Below are 21893 nucleotides of genomic sequence, written 5' to 3'. Positions count from 1 at the left end.
AAGGAAGTGGATTTAGAAACTATGAAAGGCCACTAAAAAGGAAAAGCAACTTCAGCTGACACTGACTTATGGAATACATTATTAACCATTCCTGTTTTAGTTGAATTTAGCAGTACAGCCAATCATCCAAACCAACCGTGACCTTTCCCAACTTCATCAATAAGCTTGACCTCACAACGTTAACCATGCTTTTGGGTCAGACTACCCTGCATGTTGCAGCAAAGGGGGCACTCAGAGGGTTAATAAACGTCTCTGTATATGTAAGAATGTGTAATTGACCCAGCTTCCCCCCCCCAAAAAAGGATAACGCTGCTTTTATTGACTTCAGAAGGACCGAGGGTGGAGTGGTACACCTGCTAAACAGGGCATGCTCACCGCACTCATCTTTTTGTTGAATCTAGCGTTTTTCCCTTATTGGAGACTTTGAAAGCACGTTTCATTCCCACCTGCAGTCAGAGCAGCGTCCAGACTGAAAAGGAATGTGCAAAGCCGCCACTGATCCTACAGGGCTGTCCATTACACTTACGCAGATTAGGCAATGACATCATTTAGCGGCGCAACCACCCACCGTCACCTTTTTCACCCCTCAGTCTACAGCTCTAGCAAAAGTAAGTAAAAGGGGCGTGGCTTAGAAAGAGATCAGTTAGCTGTAATCACAGATATGCGCTTCAATGCTTTTACAACTGATGTGTGGTGTGTGTGTGTGTGTGTGTGTGTGAGTGTATGTTGACACCCACTTGTCTCAGTGATGCGTTTGTCAATGCTATGCTCCCTCAGTCCATCCCCCCCAAAGGGAGTGGGTGTAGGTTCCTTCACCCCATTCTCCTTGGCAACACCTCCTACTACTGTTGCCTTAGCAACGCCCGCCGGTCCTGTTGTCGGAGCGCCACTCGGGGGTGAAGATGTCTTCGCCTCTGTTTTCTCGTCCTGTGGCCAAAAATAGACCCACAAGGGCAGGGACACACACACAACACACACTACGGTTTTATTGTTGGTAAAGTACCTCACAGTGAGTCAGCAGAGCCAGAGAAGGTAAATGAGTGAGTGTGTCAAAGTTTGACCTTGTGTCCGTTGGTCTGCTCGTTGCCTGGCCCCATGTTGTCCATGGAGCCGATCTTAGACTTGGCCTTAATGTTTTGCTTATGGGTCTCAATCTTCACATCACCTCCACCTGGGTAATAAAAACAGAGAAAAAGGCTAGTGTGGGAGTTCAAATAGAATCATGAAATATAGGCAAATTGAAGCAATTTAACCCAAACCTGGCTTGTGTTTGATGTTGTCCTTTGAGCCACATTTGGACGTCACCTTGCTCAAATCAACCTTCTTGTTCAGGATCTGCACCTGGGAGGGGTGAGGGTGGGGGGGGGATCAAGACGTAGCTGCTTAATACAAACTCACATATCCAGGTCATATCCAGTGGAATGCAGCTAGGCTCTCGCGTGCACTCTGTCTACTTCAGGAAATCACCATCACTAACATGCACCTGGTGCAGTAAGAGAGGATGCAGTCTGTACAATACGGTGGGGTATGTGGGGGAATGGACACAACAGAGCAAATGCTGGACTACCTACCCATGCTTCATACTTTGACATATGCTTGTACGCCTTGCTGCGCTCCATGTCCACTTATGAGACCGTCGCCCCATCATTGGAGTGTGTGTTCAGTATCACAGCCAGCGACCTACCAGCTGGAGCTGACGGATTTTAAGGCAATGGCCTGTCGGATCGTGCGTGATCAAATCAATCAAATATACATGTGTGATGAAGGACAGGAGGATACGAGTGGGCAGACAGTGTCCCTGCTGTTGAAAACCTGATTTCATAATTCAAACAAACTCTACAAAATAAGGTTTTAACCGAATACATCTATGAAGCAAAAATACAAAGTAGAGATTAAAATACACATCTGCATAAGAAAATTAGTGCAAATAGTTGAGAGGCAAAAGGTGGGACTGATAATAAGGAAAGGGATTCATTACATTTTAGCAGGACCAAACAGCTGCGTTACACACTCCTCGTAGTGGGCGACCAGAGACAGTAAAACGAAGCAGATGACCTTTCATCACGTCTCACGTGCTACTGTCGGCATATAGTTACAATTCAAGCTTAATTATGACCAAAGGTTATTTCCGTCAGCGCTACACGTGGCAGGTTTAAGATGAATCCACAGTTATGGTTATGGTATGGTATCCGTCGAGCCTGTATTTGATGTCCAGTTTGTGGACACTATGAGTGGCTATTGCGTTTGGTTTAACTCATACAGCAAAGTGGTTGATGAGGGCAGCCCAGAGATGGACAATGATAGTGCAGCAGGTGTTTGGAGCAGATAGGAGCAACATCTGGAAGGGTGGGCAGAAGGACCTGTGGTCAGGTCACATTGAGTGAAATCATTCCAAAATGCAACCAAAGACGAGTCATAAATGTGCTGACTATAGTGCAATCTTTCTTTGTTGCTTTAAAAATAATGCTTCTGGGTAAATACAACTGGGAGTAAGAAACAAATTCCAAATAGTGCATGATGTTTTAGTGGCTGGGATGAAAAAGTAGATCCTCATTTAATCACAACTTTTGAGCAATTGAGGGTCTCTGACTATGACACGCATCCACCCTCACAGAGTCTCCCTCCAGCTCCAGCAGTACTTACTTTGCCACCTCCAGGGACATGTTTGATATTGTCCTTGGAGCCACAGCGAGACGTGATATGGCTGAAGTCCAGCTTTTTGTGCACTATCTGAACCTAAAGACAGGCAGGCACACACACACACAAGCAGGAGAGTGAGGAGGTAGAAGGGAAAAGAAAGAAAGAAAAGAAAGAAAAGAAGGAAGGGCATGAAAGGCAGACAGACAAGAGCAGCAGAGAAGAGCAGATCAGCTGGCAGCTTAAGGTAACAGGAAACAAAGTGGCCTTGCTGTGTAAGTATGGAAGAGGTTCTGTCATTCAAATCAAATGATTCCTCCCACACACAAGTTGGGAAATGATCTGCATTATGGGAAAACTGTATCAACACAAGCCACTGTAGAAATGGTGTTGGCATCTAATGCAAGCAAATCATTGTGGCAGAAAAACCTGGTGCAGCTGAAGGATTCTTACAGGAAAGGCTTGGGAATTCCTAACAAAAAGGAACAGTGAGGTTGACTGACTGAATGACAGCAGATGCTTCCATAGTCAGTAACAGAAACAGCACTGGGAACAGTGGAAGGGGAGACAGAGCACATGCAAAAAGAATACTGCACGGGACAGTCAGTGATTGTGTGTTAATGCATGCCGTTCTATGCGAGAAGAGCCAGCAAGTGATTAATACACCAATGTGGAAGAGGGGGATCATTCTACGTATTACCCATGAGCCTCTTGTTCTGCCCTGAAGAGTGACTTAAGCACTAACTACCTGATGAGTCACAGATTGAAACGCCGGTGTTTAATCTGATCATAAAAGTCTTAAGTGATGACCCAAATGACTCATGTTGGATGTGTCAAATGCCATTTTGTTTAATTTAGTGCAATGCATGAAAGCATTTTGCAGCAATGACACCAAAAAAAGAGCGAGAACATAAAGCAATGGCACAATGACACATTGTTACAATGTTAACAATATTTACAACACATTACACAGTTAGCCAGGATCAGGTTTACCAACGTGACGCAACGTGCTACGTGCTAACTATCCACGCTAAGGATAGCGCACAGTTTCACAACGTTAACTGCAGAGGTGTCAAGTAACAAGGTACAAATACTTCGTTACTGTACTTAAGTAGAAATATTGGGTATCTATATCTATACTTGAGTATTTATGTTTCAGACTTTTTACTTACTTTACCTACTTACTACTTCTTACATTTTCGCGCAAATATCTGTACTTTCTACTTCTTACATTTAATAAATCGCCTCGTTACTCCTATTTAATTTCGGATTGTTTTTTTTCCGGCTTGTCAGCGTTCAAAAACACACAAAAAAACTATCCGGATAAATCGCGCCGTCGAGATTGTGTGAATTTGATTGTGGTTGGATGAGAAGTGTAAACATTTACCATCCAGATACCTTATTGGTTTATCACATGACGCAAATCAGAGTGACGCTGGGTGCGTAAAGTGGGGAAGGATCTTTTTCAGGAGGCAGATCGGTGGTCGCGGTACAAGTTGATCTCAGTCGGTATTTAGCGACATGAACCCGCCTCCTCCTCCTCATGCAGAGTCCATGTAACGTTAAATGAGTCTTCATGACCATGGGTCGGCCCTACATGTTTTTCTGTAAAGTATTTGTACTTCGTTAATTGACACCTCTGTAACGGACTGACGGACTGTTTGTTCTTAATGGACATTTTTTTTCCCTTTCAATACTTTTACTTTTTTACTTTAAATAGTTGAAAAACCAGTACTTTTATACTTATACTCATGTAAAAAGCTTGAGTTGATACTTCCACTTCTACAAAAGTATTTTCAAAACCTAGTATCTGTACTTCTCCTTGAGTAATGAATAAGAATACTTTTGACACCTCTGGTTAGCTGCGATCATTTTCAAATGTTAGCAATGTGTCAAAACCTTAACCTTTAAACCACATATGTCAAACTCGTGACCCGCGGGCCAAAACCGTCCAGCCAGGCTTTCCAGTGCAGCCTGCCATCATATCATACGCCAGATGACCGGTGCACCCCTCCCTATGATTTTAATGGTCTGGCCCTCTTTCGATCAAAGTGGTCAGTATCTGGCCCAAACCTGAAATGAGATTGCCACCCCTGCTCTAGAGTCAGAATGTTAAGACTGCAGTTTAACAAGTTGCCAACCCAATAGTTTTTCATTAATGATAGGTCATTTTAGCAATGGTATCGAAATGTAACAATGTTAACTGTGAACGTTTAACAAGTTTTACCATGTGTTAGAACGTCAATAAGAACCATTTTACAACGTTAACCAGAACCATTTCACAACGCTAAGCAGAACAACAATTTCGCAACAATTATCCACATATTTTCTCCCCTGATGATTAGTAGTTCATTTCCTCAGGAACTTAACGTAACACAAGCTCACATTTTTGCAGTGGTCAGTGGTTTTTCTCTTGTCCTTCTCCTGAGGGATAAGAGGGACCCACCCCTCTCCCACACTAACATAAGTTCTCCCCACGATATGTCGTGACAGTTGTTTCATTGTCTAGGTTGTTATATCGTAAAGAACCCTGCAGCAAACTGCAGACACCTTCCTCCATTGTCTCCGTCTCTGTCTGCAGGAGGAAAAAGGCATGATGACGCAGGTGGCAGCAGCAAAGGATGACTCACTGAGCAGTTAGAACATGTACGCTTAGCGCATGATGATGCCCACACAGACACACAGACACACACATGTACACCTGTCGTTCTTTGGCTTTATCTATATATTTTGTCTCCTCATTTTTCAGCGAGGAATGTTGCAAATATAGAAAAAAGGAACACAGCAGGATGCTGAACTTGTTTCCCAATATTATTATTGTGAAAGTGAACAAGCTGTCTGATGACATCAGGACTGCAGAGAGCCTTTACGTCTTCAAACTAAAGACACACCTCGACAAAAAACACTAACAAATTGCAGCACTTAAACTGTACTGTATAATGTCTCTTATCCATAGCAAGTTGTAAATCGGCTAATTTGATGAAATTGCACTTTTTTTGTTTCTTGTTCTTCTGAGTTTGTAACCTTATGGTTGAAATGCACTTATTATAAGTTGCTTTGGTTAAAAGCATCAGCTAAATGGCATGTAATGTAATGTAAAGTCTGAGGACCACAGACGGACATTTCACTAATGATTACTATTCTCTGGATACCTTTTGTGCCAGTGTGCTTTTTCATGCTGCTGTTCTGCTTATCTGGATTCAGGAATCAGGAAACATTTATTGCTGTCATATGACAGACATTCAATAAATTTGACTTGGCGGTTGGTGCATGACACCAGACAGTTTGACAATGGACAACAAAACAACATAGTGGAAGAAGTATAAAATAAAATATAATGCTATGGGTTATAGTTTAAATAATAATAAATAATATAGTTTAAAAATGTGTGCACCAGAAAACAGCAGGTGACATGTGAAAGTGTTTGTGCACGTAGAGTTTAAAGAAAGTGAACGGTGGGATGATAGAGTCCACCAGTGGGTGAGACCCGGAATCCACCAGATTGATAAGCCTGACTGTTTGTGTGGCATGACATCTTAGTTATGATGGACTTCAGCCTCCTGCCAGGGGCAGAAACTGTTTTTGTCCGGGGGAGAGGGGTCAGCTACAATCTTTTTGGCCCGCTTCAGGGTCCTGGAAGCAAACAAGTCCTGATGAGACGGCAGGTTGTAGCCGATCACCCTCTCTGCAGAGCGGATCCCCGCTGCAGCCTGCCCTTGTCCTTGGCTGTGGCTGCAGCGTACCACACGGTGATGGAGGAGCAGATGATGGACTTGATGATGGGCGTGTAGAAGTGCACCATCATCGTCTTTGGCAGGTTGTATTTCTGCAGCTGCCTCAGGAAGAACAACCTCTGCTGAGCATTCTTGGTGATGGAACTGATGTTCAGCTCCCTCTTGAGGTCCTGGGTGATGATCGAGCCCAGGAAACGGAAGGAATCCACAGAGAGAGTCACACAGTGTGATGGGGCAAGGTGGTGCTGCGTAGTTCCTGAAGTCCACAACCATCTCCACAGTCTTCAGAGCGTTGAGCTCCAGGTTGTTCTGGCTGCACCATGTCACCAGGTGGCCGGACTCCCACCTGTAGGTGGACTCATCCCCAACAGAGATCAGTCCAATGAGGGTGGTGTCATCCGCAAACTTCAGGAGCTTAACAGACTGGTGACTGGAGGTAGCTGTTCGAAGAAGAGCAGAGGGGAAAGAACGCAGCCTTGGGGGGGAACCGGTGCTGATGGTCCGAGAGGCTGAGACATGTTTCCCCAGCTTCACTCTGCTGCTTCCTGTCAGACATGAAGTCAGTAATTCACTTGCAGGTGGAGTCGGGTACGTGCAGCTGAGAGAGTTTGTCCTGCAGCAGAGACGGGATGATGGTGTTGAAGGCAGAGCTGAAGTCCACAAACAGGATCCTGCTGTAGGTTCCTGGGGAGTCCAGATGCTGGAGGATGAAGTAGAGGGCCATGTTGACAGCATAGTCTACAGACCTGTTGGCTCTTTAGGCGAACTGCAGGGGGTCCAGTAGGGGGTCGGTGAGGGTCTTCAGGTGGGACAGGACTATCCATTCAAAAGACAAAAGGATTTGAACCACAAACCTTGCGGCTCCCAGCCCAACACACTACTCCATGCACCACCATCACCCATCAGCTTGTAGTTTTTGAGGTGTTTAAAGCCTCTCAAAACTGAAACAGAGTCGCTTGCTCAGAACTGTTGTTGAAGTATCTCAGAGTACAGTTGTTTAGCTTCTCTCACCCCAAGGACAATAACTAAAGAGTCTGCGTTGGTCCGCTTCACACACTTCATCTGGTCGGCGAGTCTCTGCTGTGCCTCCTGCACCTTGCCTGGCGGCGGCAACACCGACCAGGATTAATGAAGCAAACTCAAGGGGGGAGTAGAAGGGTTTACAGTTAATGATAAAAGATTCCAGATCAGAAGAACAGTGTTGTAGGATCACTGTCACTTGGTTGCACCAGCTGTTGTTGATGTTGAAGCAGATTCCTCCACCCTTTGTGAGAGCTCCGTGTCGCAGTCCGCTCTGAGGAGCTGGAAGCCCGCCAGCTGGAGCATGGAGTCCGGTATTGATCCACAGGTCTCCGTGAAGCACAAAACGGAGGATGTAGAAAAGTCCATGTCTTTCCTCAGCAGCAGCTGAAATTCGTCCAGTTAGTTAATCAGTGGGCGCACGTTGGAGAGAAAGATGCCCGGCAGCGGTGTGCGAGAACCACACTTCTGCTAATGAGCCTCCCCGCTTTCCTCTCCTCCGGCATTTCACCGTGTGGCTAAAGGTGAGCACACCTTTGACTAGAATGTCCAGTAATTCCTTAGAGGAAACAAAAAAAGTTGGAAAAGTTGTTCCTCGGATGTTCAAGAGCTTATTTCTGGTGAAAGAGCTCCGGGAATCGCAACAGGAAACATATATAACAAAAAAAAGAAAACGAGGAGCACCGAAGCACCGTGACAGCCATCGTCGACGCCATCTTCACCTCCACATCTTCACCAGACTTTTGAGCTAATCATTCTTGCAGCCTCATCAGCCAACACCACCAGGTCCGGAATATGCCAAGTTATTTAGCTGCTAGCTTAATAGTGTGAGTAATGATATTTACATTCATGATTATCTTTTTGGGAGTTTCAGATGTGACAGGTTGGCAATGTTAGAGCTATTGACTTTTGGAGCTAGTTAGCTGCTAGCTACTTTCACTAGAAATAAGTTGGCAAAGTTGAGTCAGATCATTTTTTTTTTAGAATTTAGCAAATTTCTCAAACAACCAACTGTAGCTTTCCGGGGTTTGCAATAGCACGTATCAAGGCTGGTATCAAAGGCATGTACAAGCCATTTGTGTGTTTGACAGAGACGTCCCCAGCCGGAGCGGGCACCCTTGCAACGGGCCTGATTTGACTGGCCAGGCAACAGGGGGGATGTGCATCGACGGTAAACCAGCTGGCCATTCCGAGAGCGCCATTGCACCCGCTACCGTTAATGGAGGTGCCATTTGAATATTTAGACATGGACCTCATCGGCCCATTTCACCAGAGTGCACGTTATGGCTTTGTGGTAGTTCTGATGGATTACGCAACGCGATATCCTGAGGCAGTGCTGTTGCGCAACAGCACTGCCTCGGGATATCATGTTGCTTGAAAGAGATTCTGACGGGCCAGGGCACCTCGTTCATGTCACGTACACTTAAATACACAAACTTTACGAATTACTGTGGGTCTATTCAGACTAGTGTTTATCACCCCCAGACTGATGGGCTGGTGGAACGGATGAACTTTAAAATCCATGATTCGTAAATTCAATCACAACGATAAACGTAATGGCTTGATCCTCTGTTGTTTGCAGTACGGGAGGTTCCCCAGGCCTCCACAGGAGGTTCTCTCTTCGAGCTGCTGTTTGGCAGGTAACCACGGTGGTGCTCATGCTTTATCTAGCTCAAAACGCCTCGCCAAGTGGCAAGGGCCCTTTGTGGTCACACGGCGAATCTGGACTGATGGTCTCCCCGTGATAAGCAGTGAGCAGGACTAACAACATTTATTAGTCTGATTTAGTCTGTGTGATAATAAGAACTACTGCAAGCACAAGAGGACAGGTTGAGTCCAGCTACATTTTTAAGTGCTGGATCCCATCCAATCAAACTGCTTTGAGTGTGTGACAGGACTCTGTTTCTGTTTAGGTGAGTGTCTCTGGAAGCCCCAAGATGCAGTAAAAGCAGAATGGTATTAGGAGCTGCCAGAACCCATTAGCTATGCCTCGTGACTGCTGCAATCAAGTTTTAGCTGAGCTGTTTTCAAACTCATTTGATTTTATATGTATTTAATGTTCAAGATAGACATTGACTGATTAACCTCGTAAAGCAATTGGAATTTAAGGGGATTTAAAAAACAGGAACATGCCGTCTAATATTGGTAACCGTGTACCAGTACCAGTACCACATAGTATTACCCGCACGGCTACTTTGAATCTTTATTTTCTATGAACATTTAACAGGTATTCAGAACTTAATTCTAAGATTGCATTCAGGGCTTGACATTAACATTTTTGGGCTTGACATTAACATTTTTATCCCCGGCCACTGTGGATAGTGGTTTTCCAAAGTTACTAGCCATTCAGAAATTTCATAAGCTACATTTTTTGTTGTTGGGAAATATTATTTAAGAGCAGTGTTTGCTACAATTTACCTGAAGAACTAGATTTAAAATTCTTTCAAATGTAAATGACCATTGTAAACACTCAAATCAAGACCACATCAAATGTTCAGGTTAAGCCACGTGTACATATATAAAAGGAGCTGTGTAAAGCTGTTGGTTGGTTGTATTAGGAGGAACAAGGACAGTGCTTGTTCGCTTGTTTGAAAACAGGTTGTTTTATACAGTGTTTCAGATCAGAAAGACCAAACACCGGCTTTAGAAAGATTGACTGCCCCTTTAAACTGAGGTTACACAGAATACCACAACTACCTCTGTGGACAAAATAGCTATATTTGTTCATGTGATACGAGCAGTGATGCTGGAAATGTTGCTTTCAGTCTGCTTTTTTCCAAGCTGTTGTTTGGAATTGATCCTCATAGTGAAACAACTAGTCTGCTCTTCATGTGGAGTTAACACACATAGCCAGCAAGGGTGTGGATGTTGTATGTGGTGTATGCCGAGTTAGGACGAGCGTGAGTGTGTCTGTGTGAGAGTTGCAGGTGGTAAGGACTCACTTTGGCCTTGGCGACGGGAGTGGAGGGGTCGGTGGACTTGTTGTTTGAGCCGGAGGAGACCTGGAGAGGACAACAACACCCCACCAGGTCAATACAACCTGACGTGACATGGAGTCTGGTGACTTTAAAGAAAACATAATGAATAAAATAAGTCCTGCTCAGTACATTGCTTTGCTCCTGTTTTCACTGTTCATCTGCTCAGACTTGGGTTTGTGTGCTCTCATTTCAATGTGATTGTAGCAGCACAGTTGCTTGTCATTAAGTGCTATTTATGAATGAATGAAATCATGTGTCCTGTTATTATGAGGTAGCGCTCAGAGCAACAGTTTGACTTACTAAGCCTTCACTGAATCATTTGCTAACTCATACCCGAGATGATCATTAAGAGTTTATTATGTCACCACTCTTTTCCTACCTTTCCCCCGCCGGGCTGGTACTTGATGTTGTCGATGGACCCGATCTTGGAGCGGACGTTCTTCAGGTCGGGTGTGGGGGCGTTGATGGGCCGGGGGGTTCGAGGCGCACGGGGCACCGCCGGCTTCTTCTCCATTGGGGTCTGCTTGGGCACGGGGGGCTTGGTGATGACACGGCGACGGTGAGAGGCTTCGCCGTTGGTGGAGGCCACAGGAGTGGTGGTGGAGGCCGGGCGAGGGCGGGCTACAGGTGAGTGGGACAGAGGAGTATTCATCAATATCACCTTGGATGAAGCTACACTCCACTGTCTCTTAGTATATTTTAGAATAGAATAGGCCTGATAGGCCAACAACGAATCGATGAAATTGATAAAAATCAATTATTAAAAGTGTTGGCAACGAATTTCATTATCGTTTCGTTGTGTAGGCGATTATTGCGTTGTGGAGATACCTGTAAACTAAGAAGCCTCTTATGCATCTATTTACAAATGCCATTTTAAATTCATCTCATAGAACTTATTATTTACTTTTGCTGTATTTAGATGTGAGATACATTACATCTGTATTTCTATCCATAATGTTTATTTGATTCTGGTGACATTCAGGAATGGTGTGTCTGAACTCTTACCTGTCGTCTTGGGTTTCTTGGCCTCTGCTGTCTTGCTGTCAGTTTTGTCGTTCTTGTTTGCTGGAAGCAGGAAACACAGTGCACAGCGTTAAGCCCACCACAGTGAGTCTAGCATGGTGCACCGCTGGTTGTTTGACCACCATCAGCCTAAGTAACAGGGTTAACCAAAAATATACATAACCTATGTATAACAAGGAGCATCACCTTCACAATTGAGCCACTTACCAGCAGACAGACAAAGGTGGACATTAGCGAAAGCACCGGGTGTTTTTTATGAGGGGCCGTTTAGGACTTAACTACTGAGACACTCTCACACACACTACTGAGACACTCTCACACACACTACTGAGACACTCTCACACACACTATTGAGACACTCTCACACACACTATTGAGACACTCTCATACACACTATTGAGACACTCTCATACACACTATTGAGACACTCTCACACACACTACTGAGACACTCTCATACACACTATTGAGACACTCAGACAGCATCTCACTATACAACATGAGAGCATCTCACTATACAATGTGAGAGAATCTCAGTTACACCGGAAGGCATCTCAGTTACACAGGAAGGCGGAAGCAAAGAGCGCTGATTTTGAACAGCGCAATGCGCCAATCATACGCCCTTCCTTCATATGCCTTGAAGTCCGAGCCCGCCCGTCCAGGTTTATAAATACTACCATAATCAAGGGACGGAATGTCATTCTAGGACGTTTTCAGGCGAGAAATTATGTGTTTAAGCAACATTTCTGCGGTCGGTTTGTTAACATTCAGCCATCGTAAAAAATTCCATGGAGGATGTCGGAGACGTGAGGCGTAGTTAACGGGACCACCTGATGCCCCCAGCACCGGGCGGTCAGCCTCATCTCCCGCCGCAGACAGCAGCCTGTTCTCGGCCAGACTTCTGTGAAATTGACTACTTGTATTAGGGGGATGTTGGACCGTCCTGATTTGCAATGCCCTGACCCGTATTTGTTTTCTGAGTTCACAAAGACCCATTATGACATCACTTCCTGTACAAGCGCCATCGATGCTGAAGGCAGGAAAAATTTACCGTAAATTCCAGATTATAAGCCGCTACTTTTTCTTCCAGGATTTGAACCCTGCGGCTTATAAAAAGGAGTGGCTAATGTATCATTTTCTACGTGCTAACGCACAAGAGTGAGACAGAGGAGGGAGTAACGGGCAAACAATGTGGCTGTCGGAGAAGGAAACAGTAAACGTAAACTTGCCCTGAATGAATCAATGGCGGAGATGCCAACTCTCATGGTTTCCCTTTGTGACACACGCTTTTCGCTGATTTCACACGCACTCACACCACACATCCCGCCCATCGGCCGTAGCGTACCCAGACATGCCAACCCTCCCGATTTTTTCGCGAGACTCACGAATTTTAAAGCCCCTCCCGAAAATCTCCCGGACCGACCTTTATTGCTACACCATACGCCACTGGGCGCGCCGTTTCAGACCGAACAATAATAAAGGTTACACCTTGAAGTCAAGCGCGGCGATTAGAACGGAAAAAGATGAGACTGGCGCTGCAAAGAAAACCAGTTGTTTATGTTCATTTACGGTGTGTGTCAACAGCGGTAACATGACGCAGTCGGACACATAGGACACTGTGGGGTATCACGGAGCTCTGCACCTACCAGCAGTTCTACTCCCAGCCGGCGCAGCGGAGCCGTTCTTGCCGCCAGCCGCGCGGGGCGTGGGCGCGACCTTTGACACGGCTGGCCGTTTCTCCGTTTCCGGAGTCTGGAAATCACAAGAGACCACAACAACAGTCAGTGAGAGCGAGAGTCCGTCTGCACGTGTACCGCGTGCACAAAGGCAAACGCTCTCCAGACGAGGGTTGGTGATTGATTTAACGGCAGATTGTTGCTTCCTGATATCAAGGAGATTGTATCTTATTATCAGAACATAATTCGAGGTACACTGTAATATAAGGAGCTGTGATTCTGCTGCTTGATTTATTTATTTTACCTGAAAATGTTTCTTTTGAAGGAATCGACAACAGTATGTTATTGGATAAAAGATATTGATTTGCAACACAGACTATATAACACAGACAATTCTGCATCTTATTCTCTTAATAAAATGAATCTAAATGACAACATAATGAATTAACTACAGTTTTGGATCTTTCACAGTAGCAGATATCCGAGATCATGTGATAATGTTAAACGGAAAGCACAAACACAGGCTTATGAAAGAAATATCCAAAAAAATCAATATTCACTCTGCATTGCCAAAAGCGTAGAAGTTTAAACATTTTTGTTTAATTGAAGAGATTTTTTCTAATTTACCAGTATGTAGTCTTGTTTTATTTAGACAATAGATGTTGTTTCTCCAGACACAGAGGCAGAATACCTCCAGCTTACATTATAGACTGCTGGTAGAACAGGTCAAAATATGCTGAGGCATTAAGTGCTACACAACTTCTTAAATAACATCTACAACATTAGGTTGTGAAGTATCCGATTGATCACTAGACGATAGTCTTTGCCTATTACGTGAAAAGAATTGTGCAACTTGGGCGTTATGAAGATAACGGATAGCTAAATAAGTATTTTGATATCCCACCTTGTCTTAGAGAAGAACATAATTAAGCTAAATAAAGTGGGAAACGTGTTTGTCTAGATGGCACCTTATATGAATAAAATGCCAACATATTTGAAAGTTCTTTAACTTTTAGGCACAGTAGATGGGATGAGGTTAAACACAGTCATGAACTCAATCTGGTGGCATTTCCTTTGGATGATTTGAAACTACAGATGCATGCTGGGATGCACCAAGTTCGTAAAAGTTATCCCCATTATCCTCAACTTTAAGGCATTTGGACTCAGCTAAATGATGGTTGTGAATGGAGTGTTGCACTGGGAGCGGCAAGGTTGGTGGTTTGAATCCCGGCCACCCTATGTGCCATGTCGAAAGTGTCCCTGAGCAAGACACCCAACCCCTAATTGCTCCCCAGGCAAAATGTACCAAATGAGTTATAATGCAATGTGCTTCGGATAAAAGCGTCAGCTAAATGACACGTAATGTTTCACAGGAACACGCGTACAGACAAGGGAGGAGCCTGAGGACACATGTCCACCCATCTGCGTGTGGTACTCACCTTGGCAGCCTTGGCGGAGCCAGTTGCTGTTGGTGACCGCTTGGCAGCGGTGGGTGTGGTCGCCTTGGTTACGGGGCTTTTTTTATTAGTGGTGGTGGGGGACGGGCGATTGGCCGAGTTAGCCTCGCCATTGGTGGGGAGGGTGGATGGGCGGGATTTGGCAGAGTTTGGTTTAGTTGAACCGGCGTCAGGCTGGTGATAATGGAATTAAAAGCCACAATACGGTAAAAGAAGAGAGGCAGGGAAAGGAAGACAGAGGTGAAGGAGGAGACCAGCAGAGATGAAATCACTGATTGCAATGACAGCGTGATATGGTAGCAGAGCAAGCCACCACATGACAGTCATGAAATAAAACATAACGGTAGCACTGTATAACCCCTTTGGAGCATTAATGAGCAATAAATTACTAAATGACAAGCCTCAAATCTGATGAAAAAAATTGCTATGGAAAGATATTGGAGAATCAGCAAACATGCATTGCACACGCATTGCACACCCACAGGGCCATGTATGTTTCCTGTGTCCTGCACTCATAACTCATTGAGTTATCAGTGGCCTCATCTGTTCAGAGGGCTGGACATCGTTTTATCCAATTCAGACTTATTGATGGGGGGGAAAGGCTCTTCCATATATCTGGGTGTTTATCTAGCAAGAGTCTTAGCTTGGTCAGTCACCAGACATGCCAACAAGCATGCCACTTTGTGATGGGATGTACTCCAAGAGTCAATGAATCATCGATGAACCATCAACATGCCAGAAAGGCAGAAGTAGCTTATTTAAGCTCGGGTTAATAATGCTGAGAGACTACAAAGAGTAAACTAGATTTGAAAAAGTATCCTTTTTGATAATCATATTGACTGAGGAGGAGACTGGTAGAAGCAGCCTAATCAGTGCATCCATATGTGAAGAAGGGAGTGTTGCTCAAGGACACTTGTCGTTGGACACACCGTATTGGGCAGTTCAACGCTGTGACTTCTGTGTGACGGGGCTGTTGTTTCTGTTTCAGTGGGTTGACAGCAGTGCTGTGTGTGTGTGTGTGTGTGTGTGTGTGAGAGACTCACCTTGGTCTTGCCGTCAGGACTCAGCAGGGTCTTGCCGCCATTGCCAGCTGGAGACTTGGCCGGCCCTTTCCCACCCTGGTCCTCCTCCTTCTTGTCGTCTTTGTTGGTCTTCTCAGGCTTGTCCACCTTCTCTGCCCTCTCGTTGGCCTTGTTGTTCTTCTCTGCGTTCATCTTCTCCACCTCGTCTTTGAGGAGCTTCTCGGACTTTTGGTTCTTGTCTGGAGGGGTGTCCTTTTTCTGCTGCTCGTCCTTCTCTTTCTTGTCAAAGTTGTCGAACTTGTCCGTCTTCACCGGTTTGTCCGATTTCACTGTGACACAAAACATTTCCATCTCAGCACCAAAGATTATTTTAACTTAGATGTGCAGAAAAAAATATTCAACTTGATTCAAATAAATGTCTGCAAAGTCTTCATTTCTACTCATGACAAGGGCTTTCTGTCTTCCTTCTATAAGTTGAAATAACTCATTCAAGGTTGAGTTGCACTACTCTAGGGCAGCGTTGGAACATTCATTTTCTGCACTTTCTTTCTTATTTGCGCCTCCACAGAAACACTTTTGGTTTCATGCCCCCACCATATAATGCACTGCATAAGTAGGAAGTGGACATAATCATCGTCTTCTGCAAATTTTGAAGCTTTGAGGTTTGCTAATTTGGGAACACACAGTTGTTGCCTTGAAACTAATGAACAGAAGTGACCATATTTGGAATAGCAAGGAGTGACATAGAGGTGTTGGTTATGGCTGAACAACTCAGAGCTTAGAGCTCCACTTGCCCTAAGGCAGCTGAAGACAATGATGCTAAACGTCTTCGTCCATCCTCTGTTTCTCCATCACCGTCTTGTGTGCTGCAGCCACAGCCAAGTACAAGGGCAGCGCATCCTTCGCTCTGCTGAGAGGCTCATCCGCGATCCCAAGAAGACTTGGATCTTGGACCCTAAAGCCAGCAAGAACGATTGTCCCCCTGTACACAAACTGTTTGACCCCCTTCCCTCTGGCAAGAGGCAGAGGTCCATCAGGACCTCCCACCACAAAAACAGATTCTGCCTCATCCTGCACTCCAAGGACAACTTTTACACATCCTCTCTGCCTTTTATTTAATATATCAAAAACACTGGACACTTTATTTTATAGTTCGGAACATTTTTCTTGTTTATTTGCACTTGTGTACATGTTTTTGTCTATTTTATGTTCTTTGTATTCACTGAATCATCAATAGCAATCAATGTAGAGTTGAATAATCCATGATGCAAATTAGGCTGGGTGCATTTTGACTTCATATCACGGCAAACCATGTCCACATCCACCTTGTGTGATGAGACCTCAAGCTTTCTAACCACCGTCTTCTGATTGCTCGAACCAAACTACAGAACTGATGCAATTAATATCATTGAACTAGGATGCATGTAGATGACATATTAAATGGTACATTTTGCCAAAAAGTGACAAGATTGCAGTCAGAAGCCAGATCATGTACAGTGACAACCAACAGAATGCAATAGCTTGGTATAACATTATTCCAAGGTTCATATGGAATGGCCAAAGGCCAAGAAGCAAACATGAAACATTACAGATTGGAAAATATGAAGGGGGCATGTCATATGGAATAACAGTAATTTGCAGCTATTAAAGATGGAATTGTGGTAAGCTTCCCCGAGCTGAAAGATAAATAAACACTAAATAACCAGCACCACTTCAGATATCTACAATGAAGGGATTATTTTTAAAGAAATATCCGGCGCAAAAATGGAATAATTACAACACCTGACGGAAATACAACATGTTATGTAAAACTCAAATAGGAACCAGAACTTGGAGCGAACATCACAAAGGATGAATGGTTAAATATTTGGAGTCCTCGCAAACGTGGAGGGGTTAAATGTAATCAGATTATTTATTACTCCCCAAATCCCCAAAGAAGTGTCTGTCTATTGCTCAACCATGTTGGAGGAATTGTGGGGCAGTAAATAAGAACCACTCCCATGTATTTTGGCTTTGTCAGGAAATTGTAGTATTGTCCATACATCCATTGTTTGAATAAAAGACCAACCACAAAGCACAAGCTACATACCTGACGGATAGCATCTTCTTTTTATAGGTGTGTGTTCACTGACAGTCCATCACATCAAATACACACTGCGACTGCAATTCAGCTATTTATAGCTCTGAACATCCATGGTGGTGATTTTTTGTGGGTCGCACCAGCAGATCATTCTGGGTCTGATCGATTGACAAGTTATTTCATTGCTTGGTTGTGGTGACACGTCAGTGAGTGAGGTCACAGCCAACAATGGGTAGAGGAGGTGAATGTTTCATAAGACGTCTCGCATATCTTGCATATCTTATGTTGTGTGTCATTTTCTGTTTAAAGACTTTTTTTGACCTATCAAAAAGTGGTACAAGTTGAGGAGACTTTTTCAGCAACAGAAAGAGGTAGGTGAGGAGAGAGATGAGGTGGTGAGAAATGTCAGTAGAATGGGAGTACATAAAAGGGGCATATGTCTGTTTTGGCCTTTGTGTGAATTTGTTTTTGTCATCCTGAGGGAAGGTGGATCCTTCGATGACATGCCGTCCCGCATTTAAATCTATTTATTTTAGAAACCGAAAAAATTTGTACATCTCGACTGCAATCAATACAAAATAAAAGAGAAGGGACTATAATATGCCTGACTGAGCGATGACATCATATGGACTCATCCAGTTCCTTGGAGGAGAGATACAGCAGATCCTTCCAGCCTACACTATAAATCCCTCACACTACTGTAGCACCTTTACACTGATTGGTGTATGTTTAGTTACATCTTTGTTCAGTTAGATACTTTTTATAGTTTTTCAGATTTCTGTCCAAACTCCAGGTCTATGTAAGGCTGACATCTAGTCCCCATAATGTTGGGGGAAAGAAGTTGTGACACTCTTCTACCATAGCTCTCTCATGATGTTTGTATAGTAGGTTTCAGTTAAAGGCATATGGACAGGTGGAGTTTGAGAGGTTGATGGGGTTCAGCAGGGACGAGGGACGGATGGGACAGAGAGGGACAAGGGGCTCTTTGTCGCCACCCGACACCTCTTGCAGAACAGTGGCAACGCTGTGCCCTCATGTCCCCTCATGTCCCCTCCGAGTGGAAGTCTGCTGCGTGACAGCAGCTCCGTCCCCACCATGTCTTAGCCAATTTTGCTGCCGGCGTGTTTTTTAAATTTCTCGCTACAACAATCGAGGCGGCAACATGGAGCGTGTCCCTGTGGACAAAGGGGCGCCTTGTTAGTGTGGAAGTGGGACTGGGACAAAGCCAGCTCAAGTGCGTCCAGAATTCCTCTACCCGCTGCCGGTGCTTTATCAAGCTGGAAGGACACTGATGAGGACCCATCACCTGCTGCTGCTGCACAAATCCTACTTCTCCTCATGAATTTCAATGTCCTCCTGCCAGAGAAAACATGCTATAATACTATTATCCATTGCATTTGCAGGAAGCAACTAGAAATACTTCCATTATATAAGTTCATTATAACTGCATTCCAAAGAAAACAATGGTGTTTTGTCCTTAATCTGCTCTGGGAGGTATGGGAGTTATCTTCTGATCCTTTTTGACGTTCATGGTTGGATTCATGATTGACAGTTTTATAAATATCCAATTTAATGCAAAAGCAATTGTGATGATTTTCTTTCTTCCGCTTTCAGCCACATCTGATTTGGTGCGTTTGCATGATTTCTAATACTCCACTAATGACCTCTGTAATAGAACCCACCCCAATGGGAAGGGGCTGTCCCAGTCAAATGGACTCTTTTATTGCAGTTGATTGGTGTAAACCTGTAATGATCAAATCAATAGGAAAATAATATTGTCTAATAACCATGTCAAAAATCAATCCGATAGTCTCTCTGTTTGTGTTAGCTTCGCCTTTGATTGGACACATAATGAAAATTGTTAGCCGCTGGTGTAGTTCCCATAACAGCCCACCTATAGCAACTGCCTCGGGTTCTGATCTGAATGTGTAACACAATTTCCTGCTGGCCTGTTGATGGCCATTTTATTTATTTATTGTATGATAGTGCTACCACATAGCTCCGTGATCAAAGAGCACTGCACATACCAGAGATGGGGACTCGAGTTTGAGACTCGGGCTCGAGTGCGACTTAAGTCGCACACACAGTGACTTCAGACTCGTCCTCGACAGACTTCAGACTTGACTCGGACTCGAGCTTTGGGACTCGTGAAAAATGTTTAATTTTGTAAAAACATCTGATGAGCTCGCTATACCCCTCCGTTACCTGCCTACGTAACACGTACATTGACAGATATTGCTGGCTGCGCATGCGCGGCCACACACGAGGACAACAATTTGTTGTCAAAGATGTCGAATGCACCGGCCGCTGTTGTGCCATTCGTCATGAGCTTTGGGTTCAAAACTTTCCAACAAGACGGCAACAAAAGAACCGCGCAATGCAAAATATGCGCCATTACAATAAACCATGTCAAATTTGATCAGGCATCTGAAAACCCACCCTGATGTGTGAGTAAACATGTTTAGCTAAGCAAGCATTGACCATCTACCACAGGGGTGTCAAACTCATTTCAGGTTCGGGCCAGATACTGCCGACTTCGACCGAACGCGGGCCACTGATGAACGGCTGACGGGTGGGTGGCGCTGGCGGTTCGGTCGACGGTTCGGCCGACGGTTCGCTGACGTCGGGACGTATGCACTCCAGTGGTGGACCGTTTACTCTGCGATCTCCTTAAACTGTCTCTGCTCTCTGAAGCAAAACAATACGTGGAAAATAAATATCAGAGCCAAGAGCAGCGAGTGTAGTCACCTACTGCTGCTAACACATCCCGTCTGACCAGGATTATTTATTTATATATCCGTTAATGAACTTTTCTCCTCATGTTACCCTGGTAACCGCTGTTGCGTCGATTCTTACTGTGAAAATCGACGTACTTCCAGTTTAGCGGCTACGCTTTGTATTTTCATTTTATGGGAAGAACCACCAAAAAAAATTAACTGAGTAAAAAGTAGTTGGTATGTTTTTTTAAGGTAAAAGGGACGATGATAAGAGATGGGGACTCGAGTTTGAGACTCGGACTCGAGTGCGACTTAAGTCGCACACACAGTGACTTCAGACTTGACTTGGGCCTCGTCCTCGAAAGACTTCAGGCTCGACTCGAGCTCAGAGACTTGTGAGCATCTCTGGCACATACAGTAGTGAGCCACAGGACGTACATCCATCCATCCATCTTCAACCGCTTATCCGGGGTCGGATCGCAACAGCTCCAGCAGGGGACCCCAAAATTCCCTTTCCCGGGCCACATCTACGAGCTCTGACTGGGGGATCCCAAGGCGTTCCCAGGCCAGTGCAGAGATATAATCTCTCCATCTAGTCCTAGGTCTTCCCCGGTGCCTCTTCCCAGCTAAACGTGCCTGGAACACCTCCCAAGGGAGGCGTCAAGGCAGCATCCTTACCAGATGCCCAAACCACCTAAACTGGCTCCTTTCAATGCAAAGGAGCAGCGGCTCCTAAACCTTGGAACTCCGAGCTCCTGGCAAATGGCTGAGCTTCTCACTCTATTTCTAAGGGAGACGCCAGCCACTCTCCTGAGGAAACCCATTTCGGCCGCTTGTACCGTGACCTAGTTCTTTTGGTCATGACTTATCCTTCATGGCCATAGGTGAGGGTAGGAATGAAGATTGACCAGTAGAACTGATCTGTCGTTCCCCGTTTCCCCCTTCTTAGGTGCCGGATGGTCTACGAGAAGCACTTTGGTGCCGACCGAGTGTGAGTGTAAAATCTTTTGGACCGGGGCCTCCTCCAGACGTTCCCAGTCAACCAGCACTACACGCTTGGGTTGGCCGGGTCTGTTCTGAGTCTTCCCCCATTTTCTGACACAGCTCACTACCAGATGGTGATCAGTTGACAGCTCTGCCCCTCTCTTTACTTGAGTGTCCAGAAACATGCAGCCTCAGATCAGGCGATACGATTACAAAATTGATCATTGATCTTTCACCTAGGGTGCGCTGGTACCATGTTCACTTATGAACATCCTTATTTTAGAACATGGTGTTCATTATGGACAATCCGTGACTGGCACAGAAGTCCAATAACAAACGACACTCAGGTTCAGATCAGGGAGGCCATTACTCCCAATCACGCCTCTCCAGTTATTTCCATCGTCGCCAACGTGTGCATTTAAGTCTCCCAGTATGACTATGGAGTCCCCTACTGGAGCACCATGCAGGACTCCATTCATAGTCTCCAAAAAGGCAGAATACTCTGAGCTTCTGTTTGGTGCAAATGCACAGACAACAGTCAGAGTTTTCCCATCCTCCACCCGAAG

At 44.9% G+C, this 21893-nt stretch overlaps 1 protein-coding gene across 1 annotated transcript in view; it reads right to left on the bottom strand.

Annotated features, from left to right (window-relative positions):
* Positions 1-21893, bottom strand: part of LOC119209932 (microtubule-associated protein 4-like) — a 79895-nt gene that overhangs the window by 58 nt on the left and 57944 nt on the right. Inside the window, exons 7-16 of the mRNA XM_037459582.2 lie at positions 15568-15875; positions 14507-14698; positions 13038-13143; positions 11375-11434; positions 10749-10990; positions 10334-10393; positions 2644-2736; positions 1260-1341; positions 1062-1171; positions 738-927 (exon numbers count right to left, since the gene is read on the bottom strand). Of these exons, the coding sequence (XP_037315479.2) occupies positions 738-927; positions 1062-1171; positions 1260-1341; positions 2644-2736; positions 10334-10393; positions 10749-10990; positions 11375-11434; positions 13038-13143; positions 14507-14698; positions 15568-15875 (1443 nt within the window). The remainder of the gene's footprint in view (positions 1-737; positions 928-1061; positions 1172-1259; positions 1342-2643; positions 2737-10333; positions 10394-10748; positions 10991-11374; positions 11435-13037; positions 13144-14506; positions 14699-15567; positions 15876-21893) is intronic.

Source organism: Pungitius pungitius, chromosome 15 (genome assembly GCF_949316345.1).
Source record: "Pungitius pungitius chromosome 15, fPunPun2.1, whole genome shotgun sequence".
Classification (NCBI taxonomy): domain Eukaryota; kingdom Metazoa; phylum Chordata; class Actinopteri; order Perciformes; family Gasterosteidae; genus Pungitius; species Pungitius pungitius.
Note: the sequence above shows the minus strand (reverse complement) of the source record. Positions and strands in the feature narration are given on the sequence as shown.